Source organism: Dipodomys merriami, unplaced genomic scaffold (genome assembly GCF_024711535.1).
Source record: "Dipodomys merriami isolate MVZ:Mamm:240054 unplaced genomic scaffold, mDipMer1.0.p SCAF_12, whole genome shotgun sequence".
Lineage (NCBI taxonomy): Eukaryota > Metazoa > Chordata > Mammalia > Rodentia > Heteromyidae > Dipodomys > Dipodomys merriami.
The window spans coordinates 18642858-18655552 of NW_027202493.1; the positions used below are offsets into that span (position 1 = coordinate 18642858).

Consider the following 12695-nt stretch of genomic DNA (forward strand, 5'->3'; position numbering starts at 1 on the left):
AGACTACCGAGAAAATTCATCCAGATTTCCAGCCTTTGCCATACAAAAGTGTTGCGGGGGGTAACCTCAATAGTACTGAGCTTTTAAGGACAAGGACACCACATATTAATACAGGGAACAATCCAAGAAGAGGATATCACCATTATCAATTTATACTCGCCAAACATTGGAGCATCCAAATACGTTAAGCAAATACTCTCAGACTTACAGAAAAAAAAATAGATCCAAATACAATAATACTAGGAGACTTTTTTTTTTTTTTTTTTTTTTTTTTTTTTGGTCGGTAGTGGGACTTGAACTCTGGGCCTGGGCGCTGTCCCTCAGCTCTTCAGCTCAAGGCGAGCGCTCTACCACTTGAGCTACAGCGCCACTTCCGGTTTTCTGGTGGTTTATTGGAGATAGGAGTCTCACAGTCTCTCCTGCCCGGGCTGGCTTTGAACCGCGATCCTCAGATCTCAGCCTCCTGAGTAGCTAGGATTACAGGCGTGAGCCACCAGCGCCCGGCTCAATACTAGGAGACTTTAATACTCCATGCTCACCAAAAGACAGGTCTATCAACCAGAGGATTAGCAAAGAAGTCTCTGAATTAGATAATATCCCAAATGGACTTAACAGACATCTACAGAGTTTTCCACCTAACAACAACCCAGAATACATTCTTCTCAGCAGCCCATGGAACTTTCTTGAAAACAGAGCATATCATAGTTCATATGAAAAATTTAAGCAAATATAAGAGGATCCACATAATTCCTTTTATTCTATCTGACCATAACAGAATCAAGATAATCCTCAATAACAAAACATACCATAGAAATTACTCAAATACATGGAAATTGAACAGCACACTTCTGAGCAATACCTGGGTCACAGAAGAAATTAAAGAAGAATTAAAAAGTTTCTACAATTCAATGAAAATAAATATACATCACAAAGTAATCTATGGGACACCACAAAAGCAGTCCTGAGGGGCAAATTTATTGCTCTCAGTACTGAGCTTTTATAATTCCTCTAAAAGAATGTTAGGTTAACTTAGTTAGGTTAGGAGACAGTGACACTCAATCTAAGACACCTTATGGAATGGTTTGGCTCAGATGGGTGCTGGTGGCTCATGCCTATAATCGTAGCTACTCAGGAGGCTGAGATCTGAGGATCGTGGTTCAAAACCAGCCCAGGCAGGAAAATCCATGAGACTCTTAACTCCAATTAACCACCAGAAACCTGAAGTGGTGCGTGGCTCATGTGGTAGAGCGCTAGCCCTGAGCTGAAGAGCTGAGGGACAGCGCCCAGGCCCTACGACCGGACCAAAAACAAAAAACAAAAAACAAAAAAAACAAAAAAAAAATAGCAACTAACTTTCCTAGAGAAGTTCTCAAGGCAAAATTACATCCTCCATCATGCCTCCATACTACATTTATAGATCAAAGTAGCCATTATTCATTCATTCAATAGACACTGTTGTATGTGCCTACTGTGTTCTAAGCACTGTGCCAGAAGATAGAGTTACTGTTTGTTTGGTCAATGCTTTGCTTTGCTTCCCTTGGAATAAAATTTTTGAAGGAAAAATTCAGACCTTGTTAACTGTTTTGTGTCCCAACATTTAACTTATTGTAATGGTTCTCATGAAAGTTTAGTTGTCTATGCATTAATGATCCCTCAAGAAGTAAAGCCATTTCCAGAGGAAAAAAAATGTGATGTCTTTGCTTTAGAACTAGTCTGTTGTTACTTCATACTTGCCTTCTGTATGGGAAAACAAGAGGCTAGGTGTAAGTTGGAAAATAAGTGTTAAGAATAAGTGGGGCTGGGAAGGTGGCTCAGTGGTACAGTGCTTGCCTGGCATGCATAAGGCCCTGGGTTCGATTCCTCAGCACCACATAAGCAAAAATAAAAAAAAAAGAATAAGTTAAGGTGAGCTGGGAAGGTGGCTCAGTGGTAGAGCCCTTGCCTTGCATGTATGAGGCCCTGGGTTCGATTCCTCAGCACCACATAAGCAAAAAGAAAAAAACCAGAATTGGCGCTGTGTCTCAAGTGGTAGAGGGCTAGCCTTGAGCTGAAGAGCTGAGGGACAGCGCCCAGGCCTAGAATTCAGGCCCCACGACCGGAAACCCCCCCCCCCAACAAAAAGAATAAGTTAAGGCTAGGTGCCAGTGGTACACGCCTGTAATTCTATCTACTCAGGATCATGGTTCAAAGCCAGCCTGGACAGAAAAGTCCATGAGACCTTTTATTTCCAATTAACCACCAAAAACTGGAAGTGGCACTGTGGCTCAAGTGGTAGAGTGCTCATCTTGAGCTCAAGAGCTGAGGGACAGTGCCCAGGCCCAGAGTTCAGGCCTCAGGACCGACAAAATAAAGAATGTTAAGAATGTCAGACACCAGTGGCTCACGCCTGTAATCCTAGCTATTCAAGAGGCTGAGATCTGAGGAGCACAGTTTGAAGCCAACGCGGGCAGAAAAGTCTCCATGAGACTCTTATCTCCAATTAACCACTCAAAAACTGGAAGTGGTGTTTCAGCTCAAGCGGTAGAGCGCTAGCCTTGAGCATGAAGAGGCTCAGGGAGTGCACCTATGCCCTGAGTTCAAGCCCCATAACTGACAAAAAAAGAATAAGTTTAAAAGGTTGGAGACATGGTTCAAGTGGTAGAGTGTTTGCAAAGCAAGCAAGCTGAGTGAGTGTGAGGTCGTATTCTGTTCCCCTCAAATAAAGTTAAAGACTTCCAATCTAATTGTAACATGAGCTTATTTTTCTTTTCTTTTCTTTCCTTCCTTTCTTCCTTCCTTTCTTCCTTCCTTCCTTCCTTCCTTCCTTCCTTCCTTCCTTCCTTTCTTTCTTTCTTTCTTTCTTTCTTTCTTTCTTTCTTTCTTTCTTTCTTTCTTTCTTTCCTTCCTTTCTTTCTTTCTTTCTTTCTTTCTTTCTTTCTTTCTTTCTTTCTTTCTTTCTTTCTTTCTTTCTCCTTTCTTCTTTCTTCCACATTAAGCCCTAGTTTAAAAAAAAAGAAGAAAGGAAAACTAGGAATTTGTGACTTGACCAAGTATAAATGGAAGACAATATTAATATTGTTGATAGATGACAAAAAGCACACGGGCTGAAAAAACAGTACACTGGGTACAGCACAAGATGTAAACTAGCACCCCAGCCCTGGGACAGGACTGGAGGCACCAGCTAGTGTAAAAGGGCAAAAGATTGACCCCCCAGATCCCCATTTAAATCTTGAGCAGGTGAACACTGCTTCTCCCAAGCCTTCAGCATTCAGAAGGGTGACTATGGAGAGTGAAGCAGAGAGGTTCAGGTGTTGTAACAGCCGGAACCCTGGAGGGCAAAGGAGAGACTGAGGTTGGGAGAAGGCAAAGCTTGAAGACATCTCCACTCATAACCCCTTGGCCAGCTATTCCATCACTGATCAGGCAGCCAGCACAGACGCCTTTCTGAGAGCTAAAAAGCCTCCTGGAAAAGAGCTGCCTGGAGTAACATCAGTGGATTCTCCAATGAAATGACGATGTCCTTGACTGGTCTTTCTCTAAAGAAGCTCACTGCTTGGCAAGCCTCATTTATTCCTTCAGGAAAGCTATGCATAATAGCTTGTCCATTTCAAAGAAGGTCTTCTTTCAGAAGAAATACACATTTTAAGTTTTATTCTGTATTTTTACTTAAACCACTCAAACAGAAACACCAAATGTCTTATGTTACAATAGTTGGCACAAATCCATATAATAGGAATTAATTTACCATGAAAATATGTATTTTTATTATAAATTAACTCTTTCATCTATCAGTGTTAACATAATCAAAAGTATATAGAAAGAGTTGAAATGTTGAAGAAATTACACAACTAAATGCACAAAGAAATTAGACAAAAATACAAGAACATAATTATTCATTGTAGAAAAGAAAACCTTTAATAAGTATCTGAAGAAATCTTGTTTTCAGTAAATCATCCTTTTGTACTTTTATACCATGTTGTTTAGAGCAACAAGTTAGGAGAACTCTGGAATTTCACTTTCTTCTTATCTTTGTAATAATTTCTTAAATTCAATCACAGATTGAGTATCTACTTTATGCCAGGTGCTAAGTATACTAGGTGTTTTTATATATAACTTTTTACATATATTATTTGCATTCAATTACTGTCATTAAAGTATACAAAAAACTGTCATCCTGTTTTCCAATATGAAACCCTTCTGTGTATTTTTGTAGAGGGACAATTGTAAACAATTGACAATTAAGAACAAAAGGCAAATAGATTTACTGCTAATTGATTTTAATGCCAATACTGGATCTGGAACTTAAGGCCTTAACTTTTTTGTTCAAGCTGGCACTCAAGTTGAAGCTTGAGCCACAGCTCCATTTCTGGCTTTTTAGTGGTTAATTGGACATAAGAGTCTCACAGACTTTCCTGCTCAAGCTGGCTTCAAATCACAATCCTCAGATCTCAGCCTCCTGAGTAGCTAGAATTACAAGCATGAGCCACTGACACCCAGCTGATATTTTCTAATTAATAAAGTAATCTGATAATTTTAAGGAAAAGATTCTAGGCAGCATTTATTATTATCATAAAAGCTAAATTCATTTAATATATTGCTTTAATGACTTTAATACTTTAAAGTTATTTTTATTTATTCTATCAAATTCTGTTTTGTATTTACAGAGTCAAATACTTTATCCCAAATGTAAAGTGCTTTATAATACTTTTTAATCCATATTTTGACCTACGCTCTTAGATAAGCGAGTGTGTTTTAAAAAGTGTTTTGAAATAGGGTGGGTATTGTGGGTCACGCCTGTAATCCTAGATACTCAGGAGGCTGAGGTCTGACGACTGAGATTCAAAGCTAGTCCAGGTAGAAAAATCCAAGAGATTCTATCTCCAATTAACCAGACTGGTTGGCATGGCTCAAGTGGCAGGGTACCAGCTATGAGCACAAAGTTCTGAGTACAAGCCCCGCCCCCTCTCTAACACACACACACACACACACACACACACACACACACACACACACACACGGTCAAATTGAGCATGATAGCTTAAATCTGTAATCCTAGCTACTTAGGTGGAAATTGGGGGAATCAAAGTTTCAAGTCATTTCAGACATAAAAGTCCTTAAGGACTCCATCTTAGTAGCTGGGCATGGTGGTATGTACCTGTTATCTTAGTTCAGGGCAAACTTGGTGACTGGGCACTGTGGTGTGCATCTATTTTCCCCAGGAACATAGGGAAGCACAAGAAAACAAAGATCACAGTCCAAGTTGAACCGGCATAAAGTGAACCTTACCTCAAAACTAACCAAAGCAAAGAAGGCTGGAAACCCAACTCAAGTGGTAGAGCAGCAGCCAAGCAAGAGCTTGAAGCTCTGAGCTCAAATCTAGGTATTAGTTCTTTATTTTGCCTTAAAATTAGTTGTAATATATTTGATTTCAGTTGTTTCAAACTATAGATCATTATTATGCTCATTAAAAATTACTATAAATTAAAATTATTTTCAAGTAACTATTCTTTGATGGGATGCTTTATTTTACATAATTTCTTTTTTGTGTCCCTGAGCTTTTGTGCTTTTGGCTCTCTATCATTGGAGCCACAGTTTCACTTCTAGTTTTTTGGTGACTAATTAGAGATAAGAGTCTCACAGACTTGCCTTCCCCAACTTGCGTCAAACTGCGATCCTCAGATCTCAGCCTGATTAGCTAGGATTAGCTGTGAGCTACTGGCACCCAGCTTGTAAAGTATTTTGAAAGGCCTAGGGTCTTAACTCAGTGGTACAGCATGTACTTAGCAAGAGTGAGCCTTCAATCTCCAGCACCTAAATAATAAATACATAAGGTTAAGACTACAAATTCTATTGTATTGTTCATTAAATAGTAAATACTAAAATCTAATTTGTTATTTACTAAATAGTAAATATAGATATAAGTTGAAATTCTACCATCTACAACATAGAAGACATGTTTAAGTATTAAGAAATGTTCTTTGAAAATCTTTCACCATAATTTATTAGCATAAATAATTATATATTCTGCAACAAGGTTGTATTAAATTATTCTTTTTTTGGGGGGGGGGTCTGGTCGTGGGGCCTGAACTCTGGGCCTGGGCGCTGTCCCTCAGCTCTTCAGCTCAAGGCTAGCGCTCTACCACTTGAGCCACAGCGCCACTTCCGGCTTTTTTTCTCTTTGCTTATGTGGTGCTGAGGAATCGAACCCAGGGCCTCAGGCATGCAAGGCAAGCACTCTATCACTGAGCCACCTTCCCAGCCCCTGTATTAAATTATTCTGTCCCTGAGCTGGACAACAGTGTAATCCTAGCTAATTGGGAAGTTGAGATTTAGAGAATTGTGGATGAAAGCCAGTTTTTTATTTTTACTATTAAAGTTAAATAGTTAATTAGTAAGTTATACTACATTAAATTTAAAGAGAAAAATGTTAAATTTGGAAGTGTAAAGTTTTGCAGCTAAAATATGACTTTTAAAAACACAATTACAAAACAAGTATATTAGTAACATGCAAAATTTCAAAAACTGTTAATAGTAGGTCTTTATCCAAAGACAGATGATAACAGAAATGAAAGAGAAGGAAAAAGTTATTGAATAAAGCACGTTTAGTAAGTTAGCACTCACTAATAAATTATAATCTTAATGAAAGAAAGTTAACAATTTACCCATAAACACAGCCTTAGAGACTCCTTTCATTCTTCTTTCATTCTTCTAACTTTTCCTTTTTTTGAAATTGGAATATAATATTTGTTATTCATAACAAAAACTTATATTTCATAAATGCCTGTGAAAAACTAAGCATTTTATCCCCAAATAGGTGAAATAAAATATATGTAAAGGGAAAATTAAAATATGGTCTGTTTTATTTTTCATGTTGTAGATTGAAACAGAAAACATATCATTTTTCCATCACACTCCCAACCAACTCCACAATATAAAGAGAATAGAAAGAAAATATAATTCTAAATCTGTCTTCGAGGTTGCAGAAACTGCCTTCTCTCAAAAACAAATGGCTATTTCTTGAGCTATGGCTCTTCTCATTCTTGTGAAAATTAATTAGAGTCAGATCCAGAGAGTACAGAAACATTAAATAACTTGCCCAAAGTCAGGAATGAGTTAGAGACTCAGCTCAAGCTTGGTCCAGTGCCTTCCAGGATCCTTTCTAACTGAACACAGAATTTGTAAATTTTTTTCTCCAATATTTGATCAGAAATAGAGACAATGTTGATTTTGGCTTTAATCCAGAAAAAACATGAGGAAATCAGTTTAACTGGAAGGAAAACTTAAAAAAAAAAAAGTAAGGACAAATCTCAATACTGTGATATTGTCTATTCCCCCTCTATTTGCATGACATTTAATAAAAGACCCAATAATATTTTTATTTGAACCTAACATTATTACCTCCTTCAAAAAAGTTTTGTACTTGAACTTTAGTAACACCCAATTGCAGATGAAGTAAAACCAAAGTTCAGCTGAAGCTTTACTTTATAGATGCTAAGAGAAATAAACCATTACCTGTAATAATGAAAAATTACAGTATAATTTCAACTAAGATATGGAAAGAGGCCAAATTTTTCTTAATTATAAAATGTATCAGATTAATAACTATCAAGGTGAAATGGTCAATGTATTTGATCCTTAAAAAAAGCAAATGTTTCCCTTCCTACAGAGGTGAAGTTTTCCTATATGTATAAAGTATATTCTGAGCAACTTGTTTCTTTAGTCTGAAAATCCTCTAGAGGATTTTCTACTGTGTAATAGGTAACTTGTTAGCTCTAGAAATCACATTGTGTAATAGTTCAGACTGGAAATCCAGGTTTATGGTTTATTCCATTGTGATGCAACTTAAGTAGCTATTTGCTATTTGTTTTGTGATTCCTACTTATTAACTCAGATTCCAGTAAAATGTAAGTTGTCTTTTTCTTCTGTTCTTTGTTGTTTACTGAGCTAGAGCATTGCTTATCTAAGGCCATCTTTAAAATTTTTTTCTATTGTTATTATTTATTTATTTTTGGGTCCGGTTGTGGGGCCTGAACTCTGGGCCTGGGCGCTGTCCCTCAGCTCTTCAGCTCAAGGCTAGCCCTCTACCACTTGAGCCACAGCGCCACTTCCGGCTTTTTTCCTTTTGCTTATGTGGTGCTGAGGAATCGAACCCAGGGACTCAGGCATGCAAGGCAAGCACATGCAAGGAAGCCACCTTCCCAGCCCCTCTATTGTTATTATAAAGGTGATGTACAAAGATTACAGTTACATAAGTTAGGTAAACAGTACATTTCTTTTTGGACATTGTCACCCCTTCCCCCGCAGTTTCCTGTTTTCCCCACCATCCTCAGCCACAAGTTTTATGGTTCATTTTCAGCATAGGTTGGGTGAGTACCATTTGTTCATCCTTTGTCCCTCCACTTCTGTGTAAGACATCCTTTGAATATTTTTCTATCATTTATTTAAAAATTGTAAGATTAGTAAGGAAAAAATTAGTCATTGTTGTCTAGACACTCTCCAGCACGTCATTCCACCTCTCTTACCTTCATTTTTTTCTCATCTCTAAAATGAAAGAATCTATTAGACTCATTTCTAAGATCAACTTCTACTCATAATTTTTTTTACTTGTAATTATCTACAAAAACACCCTCACGTGTGACATAGAAGACTGTTACAGATTCATACCAGCATTAAGGGCTTTGCGAATAAACAGGTGACAATGAAAACCATATATAATTTGTGGGTGATCCAGGTGAATCAGAGACCTGTATACAGAGTCCAGGAGAAGATCCTCTTATACCTTCCTGCTGCAGTAAGGAGACAAATACAAAGCTGTTGTACTTAAGTTTAAAACCTTCAAGGTTATATCATATGTTTGAAAGGTTAAAATGATGGAAAGCTACTTTCGGGCATGCTCAGCTTACATCATAAAGATGACAGATAGGAACGACCCTGGATATGCTTAGCTTTCTCTGTAAAGCTTAGCTGACAGAGAGAGAGAGAGAGAGAGAAAGAGAGAGAGAGAGAGGAGAGGGAGAGAGAGAGAAGAGAGGGAGAGAGAGAGAGGAGAGGGAGAGAGAGAGGAGAGGGAGAAAAAGGGAGAGAGAGAGAGAGAGGGAGGGAGAGAGAGAGAGAGGAAGAAAAGAAGGAAAGGAGGGAGGAAGGGAAAGCTGTGATGGTGTGTTAATATACAAGATACCTGCTATACTTAAGAGTTGACAAATTTTTGTTTTTCTTATTTTTGTGAGACAAAAATCTCTCAATAGTTGCACAGGCTAGTCTCAAATTCCTGGCCTAGTGTGATTCTCCTGCCTGAGACTCCCGAATATTTAGGACCTCAGGCATGCACCATCACACTCAGCAATAGTGTCTTTTTTTTTTTTTTTTTCCAGTCTTGGAACTTGAACTCAGGGGCTGGACACTGTTCCTGAGCCTCTTTTCTCAAGGCTACCACTTTACCACTTGAGCCACAGCACCATTTCTAGCCTTTTCTGTTTAACTGGTACTGAGGAAACGAACCCAGGATTCCAACCCTAGTGTCTTTTTTTAATAAACAAAAATTTTATTTTATTTATTTATTTTTTTGGTCAAGATCACTAATTGAACTCAATATCTGACATATTTGCTCATTGGCTAGTACCATATCTCTGTAACCCCTCAACAATTGTTTTTGGTTGTGGGGCTTGAACTCTGGGCCTGGGTGCTGTCCCTCAGCTCTTCAGCTCAAGACTAGTGCTCTATGGGGCTGGGAAGGTGGCTCAGTGGTAGAGCGCTTGTCTTCCATGCCTGAGGCCCTGGGTTTGATTCCTCAGCACCACATAAGCAAAAAGAAAAAAGCTGGAAGTGGTGCTGTGGCTCAAGTGGTAGGGCGCTAGCCTTGAGCTGAAGAGCTGAGGGACAGAGCCCAGGCCCAGAGTTCAGGCCCCACGACCGGACCCAAAAAAACAAAAACAAAAACAAAGACTAGTGCTCTAACATTGAGCCACAGCTCCACTTGTTTTTCTGGTGGTTAATTGGAGATAAGAAGCCCACGGACTTTCCTGCCCAGGCTGGCTTTGAACTGCAATCCTGAGTTCTCAGCCTCCTGAGTAGCTAGGATTATAAGTGTGAGCCACCGATGCCTTGCTTAAACAACAACAACAAAAAAAAGAAGATATTTGTGTAAGTTAAATTTCACCTAAACTATGCTTAGTAATATTATCAGAGGAATAGGAGAAAGAATAGGATGCTATTTTTTTTTTTTTACAAAGGAGCAATTTGTGAAGAAGAAAGAAGTCAAAGGAATTAAATATAATAGTCAGAAAATTTAAAACATCACTGAATGAATTGTTCTCATAAGGTAGAATGAAGTGACAAGGATATGAAAAACAGGAGAGAAAAAGATAAGAAAATTAAAGGGTTGATTCAGGGAATCAAGAATCTAACTGACTTTCAATAAGAACAAACACAATGGAGAACAAATTATTAAGGAAATCATAGGAAAACAACCCACAGAATTGCAGGAGACAATATTTAAAGAACATATTTAGTGCTAACCATAATCAAAATTAAAAATCAAAAAGCCCTCCTTGGACAATTGTGATCAAAATTTGAAAAGTGACAATCACAAAAAGTTTTCAGGAAGGATAAAATCACACAAAACCAGCTGACATTAAGAATGGCAATACCCTTCTCCACAGGATAGTTGTCTAAACACTCCAGCTATCAATCTAGTACAAAAATAGGGTTATAGACATTGCAGACATGTAAGAATTTTTATATGACTCTTAGCAAAAAAGTGACAAAAAATAATAGTGAAGACTGATATAGTAACCCCTCTGTACAGTATGTTCACATAAAATAAAAATTAAAATTAAAAAACAGACTGATATAGAGGAAATAGAAAACGGTGAATTTTGTAATTTGTCAGCTTAGCTAGACTGAACTTCATTTCACATAGTATTGTTTGTTTTCTGTTTCCCATTAGTGCCATTAGAGGTTCTTGTGGGAGATAGGGAGTGTAGAAATGAAGTGTAGGGGGGTGGGGGGAGGATGGGAAGGGATGGGAAGGGGAAACAAAGGAGGAGGCAACAACACTTGATAAGAAATGTACTCATTAGGGGCTGGGAAGTTGGCTCAGTGGTAGAGCGCTTGCATTGCATGCCTGAGGCCCTGGGTTCAATTCCTCAGCACCACATAAGCAAAAAGAAAAAAGCCGGAAGTGGCGCTGTGGCTCAAGTGGTAGAGCGCTAGCCTTGAGCTGAAGAGCTGAGGGACAGCACCCAGGCCCAGAGTTCAGGTCCCACAACCAGACCAAAAAAAAAAAGAAATGTACTCATTATCTTGCCCATGTAATTATAACCCCTCTGGACTGTATTTTCACAATAAAAAACAGCTAAAAATATTTAAAAAATAAAATTAAAAAAGAAATGAGGTGTAGGCTATTTTTGTAGATCTCACATGTTACTATCTTAGGGCGAGAACACTACCTCTTGACCCATATGATGACTCTGCTGTCTAGGTTGTCACTTACTTTGATGGCTTAAGATAACAGTCAAAACAGCCAAGACAGTCATTACTCCACTTCCCTTGGTCTTTTCTTGAGCACATGATCAAAGGTCTGGATTCTATGGAACACTCACATCACTAAGTTAGAAGCTACAAGAACTGACACAAGTTTTAGTCCATCCTCACGGGACCCAGGTTCTCTTTCCCTTGCATCTATCCACTCTGATGCACCTGCACTGCATGGTTTAAGTTCCAGCATCATTTGTGCAGACGACAGCCTTTCAGCAACTGCTTAGTCAGTTCCCACAAATGCCTGAAATCAGATCTCATATATCCTAGAGGTTCTGAGTCTTTGGCTGACATTGTTACAACGAGGCTCCCAAGGAGGAAAGCTAAAGAAAAGGGTTTTACTCAGTAGAATATTTTCTTTTTTTTTTTTTTTTTTTGGGTCCGGTAGTGGGGCCTGAACTCTGGGCCTGGGCCCTGTCCCTCAGCTCTTCAGCTCAAGGCTAACGCTCTACCACTTGAGCCACAGCGCCACCTCCAGCTTTTTTCTTTTTTGCTTATGTGGTGCTGAGGAATCGAACCCAGGGCCTCAGGCATGCAAGGCAAGCACTCTACCACTGAGCCATCTTCCCAGCCCCTAGAATATTTTCTTCTGGAGATCTTCTAGAGCCTTTCGTCTGCCTTTTGTTCAAAGCTAGACTGCTCTCCCTACCGGCCTGCTACAGGAAACATGTAATATCCCTAGGCATTTGACAGATCCTGGAAAATATTAGTTTCACCTTTCTTAAAACCTGTATGCTTCCAGCATACCAGTTAAAATTAAAATTAAGTGCCTACTTATTACTTTTTTTTTCTGGATTTGTTTTTCCTCTGATAATCTAATCAAATCATTATAGGTTCCCTAAAAAGGAACCACTTTTTTTTTTTTTAATGTTTCACCTTTTTTTTTTTTTTTTGCAAAGAACTGAAAAAAGTTTGGAGCAACAAATATATTTGTTTTCCTTTCAGTTTGTACACCCTCCTCTCCAGAAGCCTGTAGGCCCATGAAAGTAAGCTCTGGTCCTCTGGTGCAATGTATTTATTTGCTTCCTGGGCACTGTTGGCCACTTTCCAGAAACCAGTTTTGTTTTATGTTTGTCATTGATTTTTATTTCTATAATAACATCTGGAAACTGTTAGGATACCTTCTTGTATCAGTCTGACTCCTGGCAAACCCCATAGGAAAGTAAAATACTCAAGGGTCT

General features: G+C 38.5%; 1 protein-coding gene across 4 annotated transcripts in view; it reads right to left on the minus strand.

The window, feature by feature from the left end:
- The window catches only part of Fgl1 (fibrinogen like 1), a 30881-nt gene extending 23738 nt beyond the window's left edge, over positions 1–7143 (minus strand). Inside the window, exons 1-3 of one of the 4 annotated variants that reach the window (XM_070015969.1) lie at positions 7076–7129; positions 6642–6697; positions 807–859 (exon numbers count right to left, since the gene is read on the minus strand). In XM_070015969.1, the coding sequence (XP_069872070.1) occupies positions 807–809 (3 nt within the window). In that variant the 5' untranslated portion in view covers positions 810–859; positions 6642–6697; positions 7076–7129. Of the gene's footprint in view, positions 1–806; positions 860–6641; positions 6698–7075 lie in introns of all 4 variants that reach the window. The other 3 variants (XM_070015972.1, XM_070015970.1, XM_070015971.1) reach the window with 3 other exon arrangements.
- Between the last annotated feature and the right edge of the window lie 5552 nt (positions 7144–12695).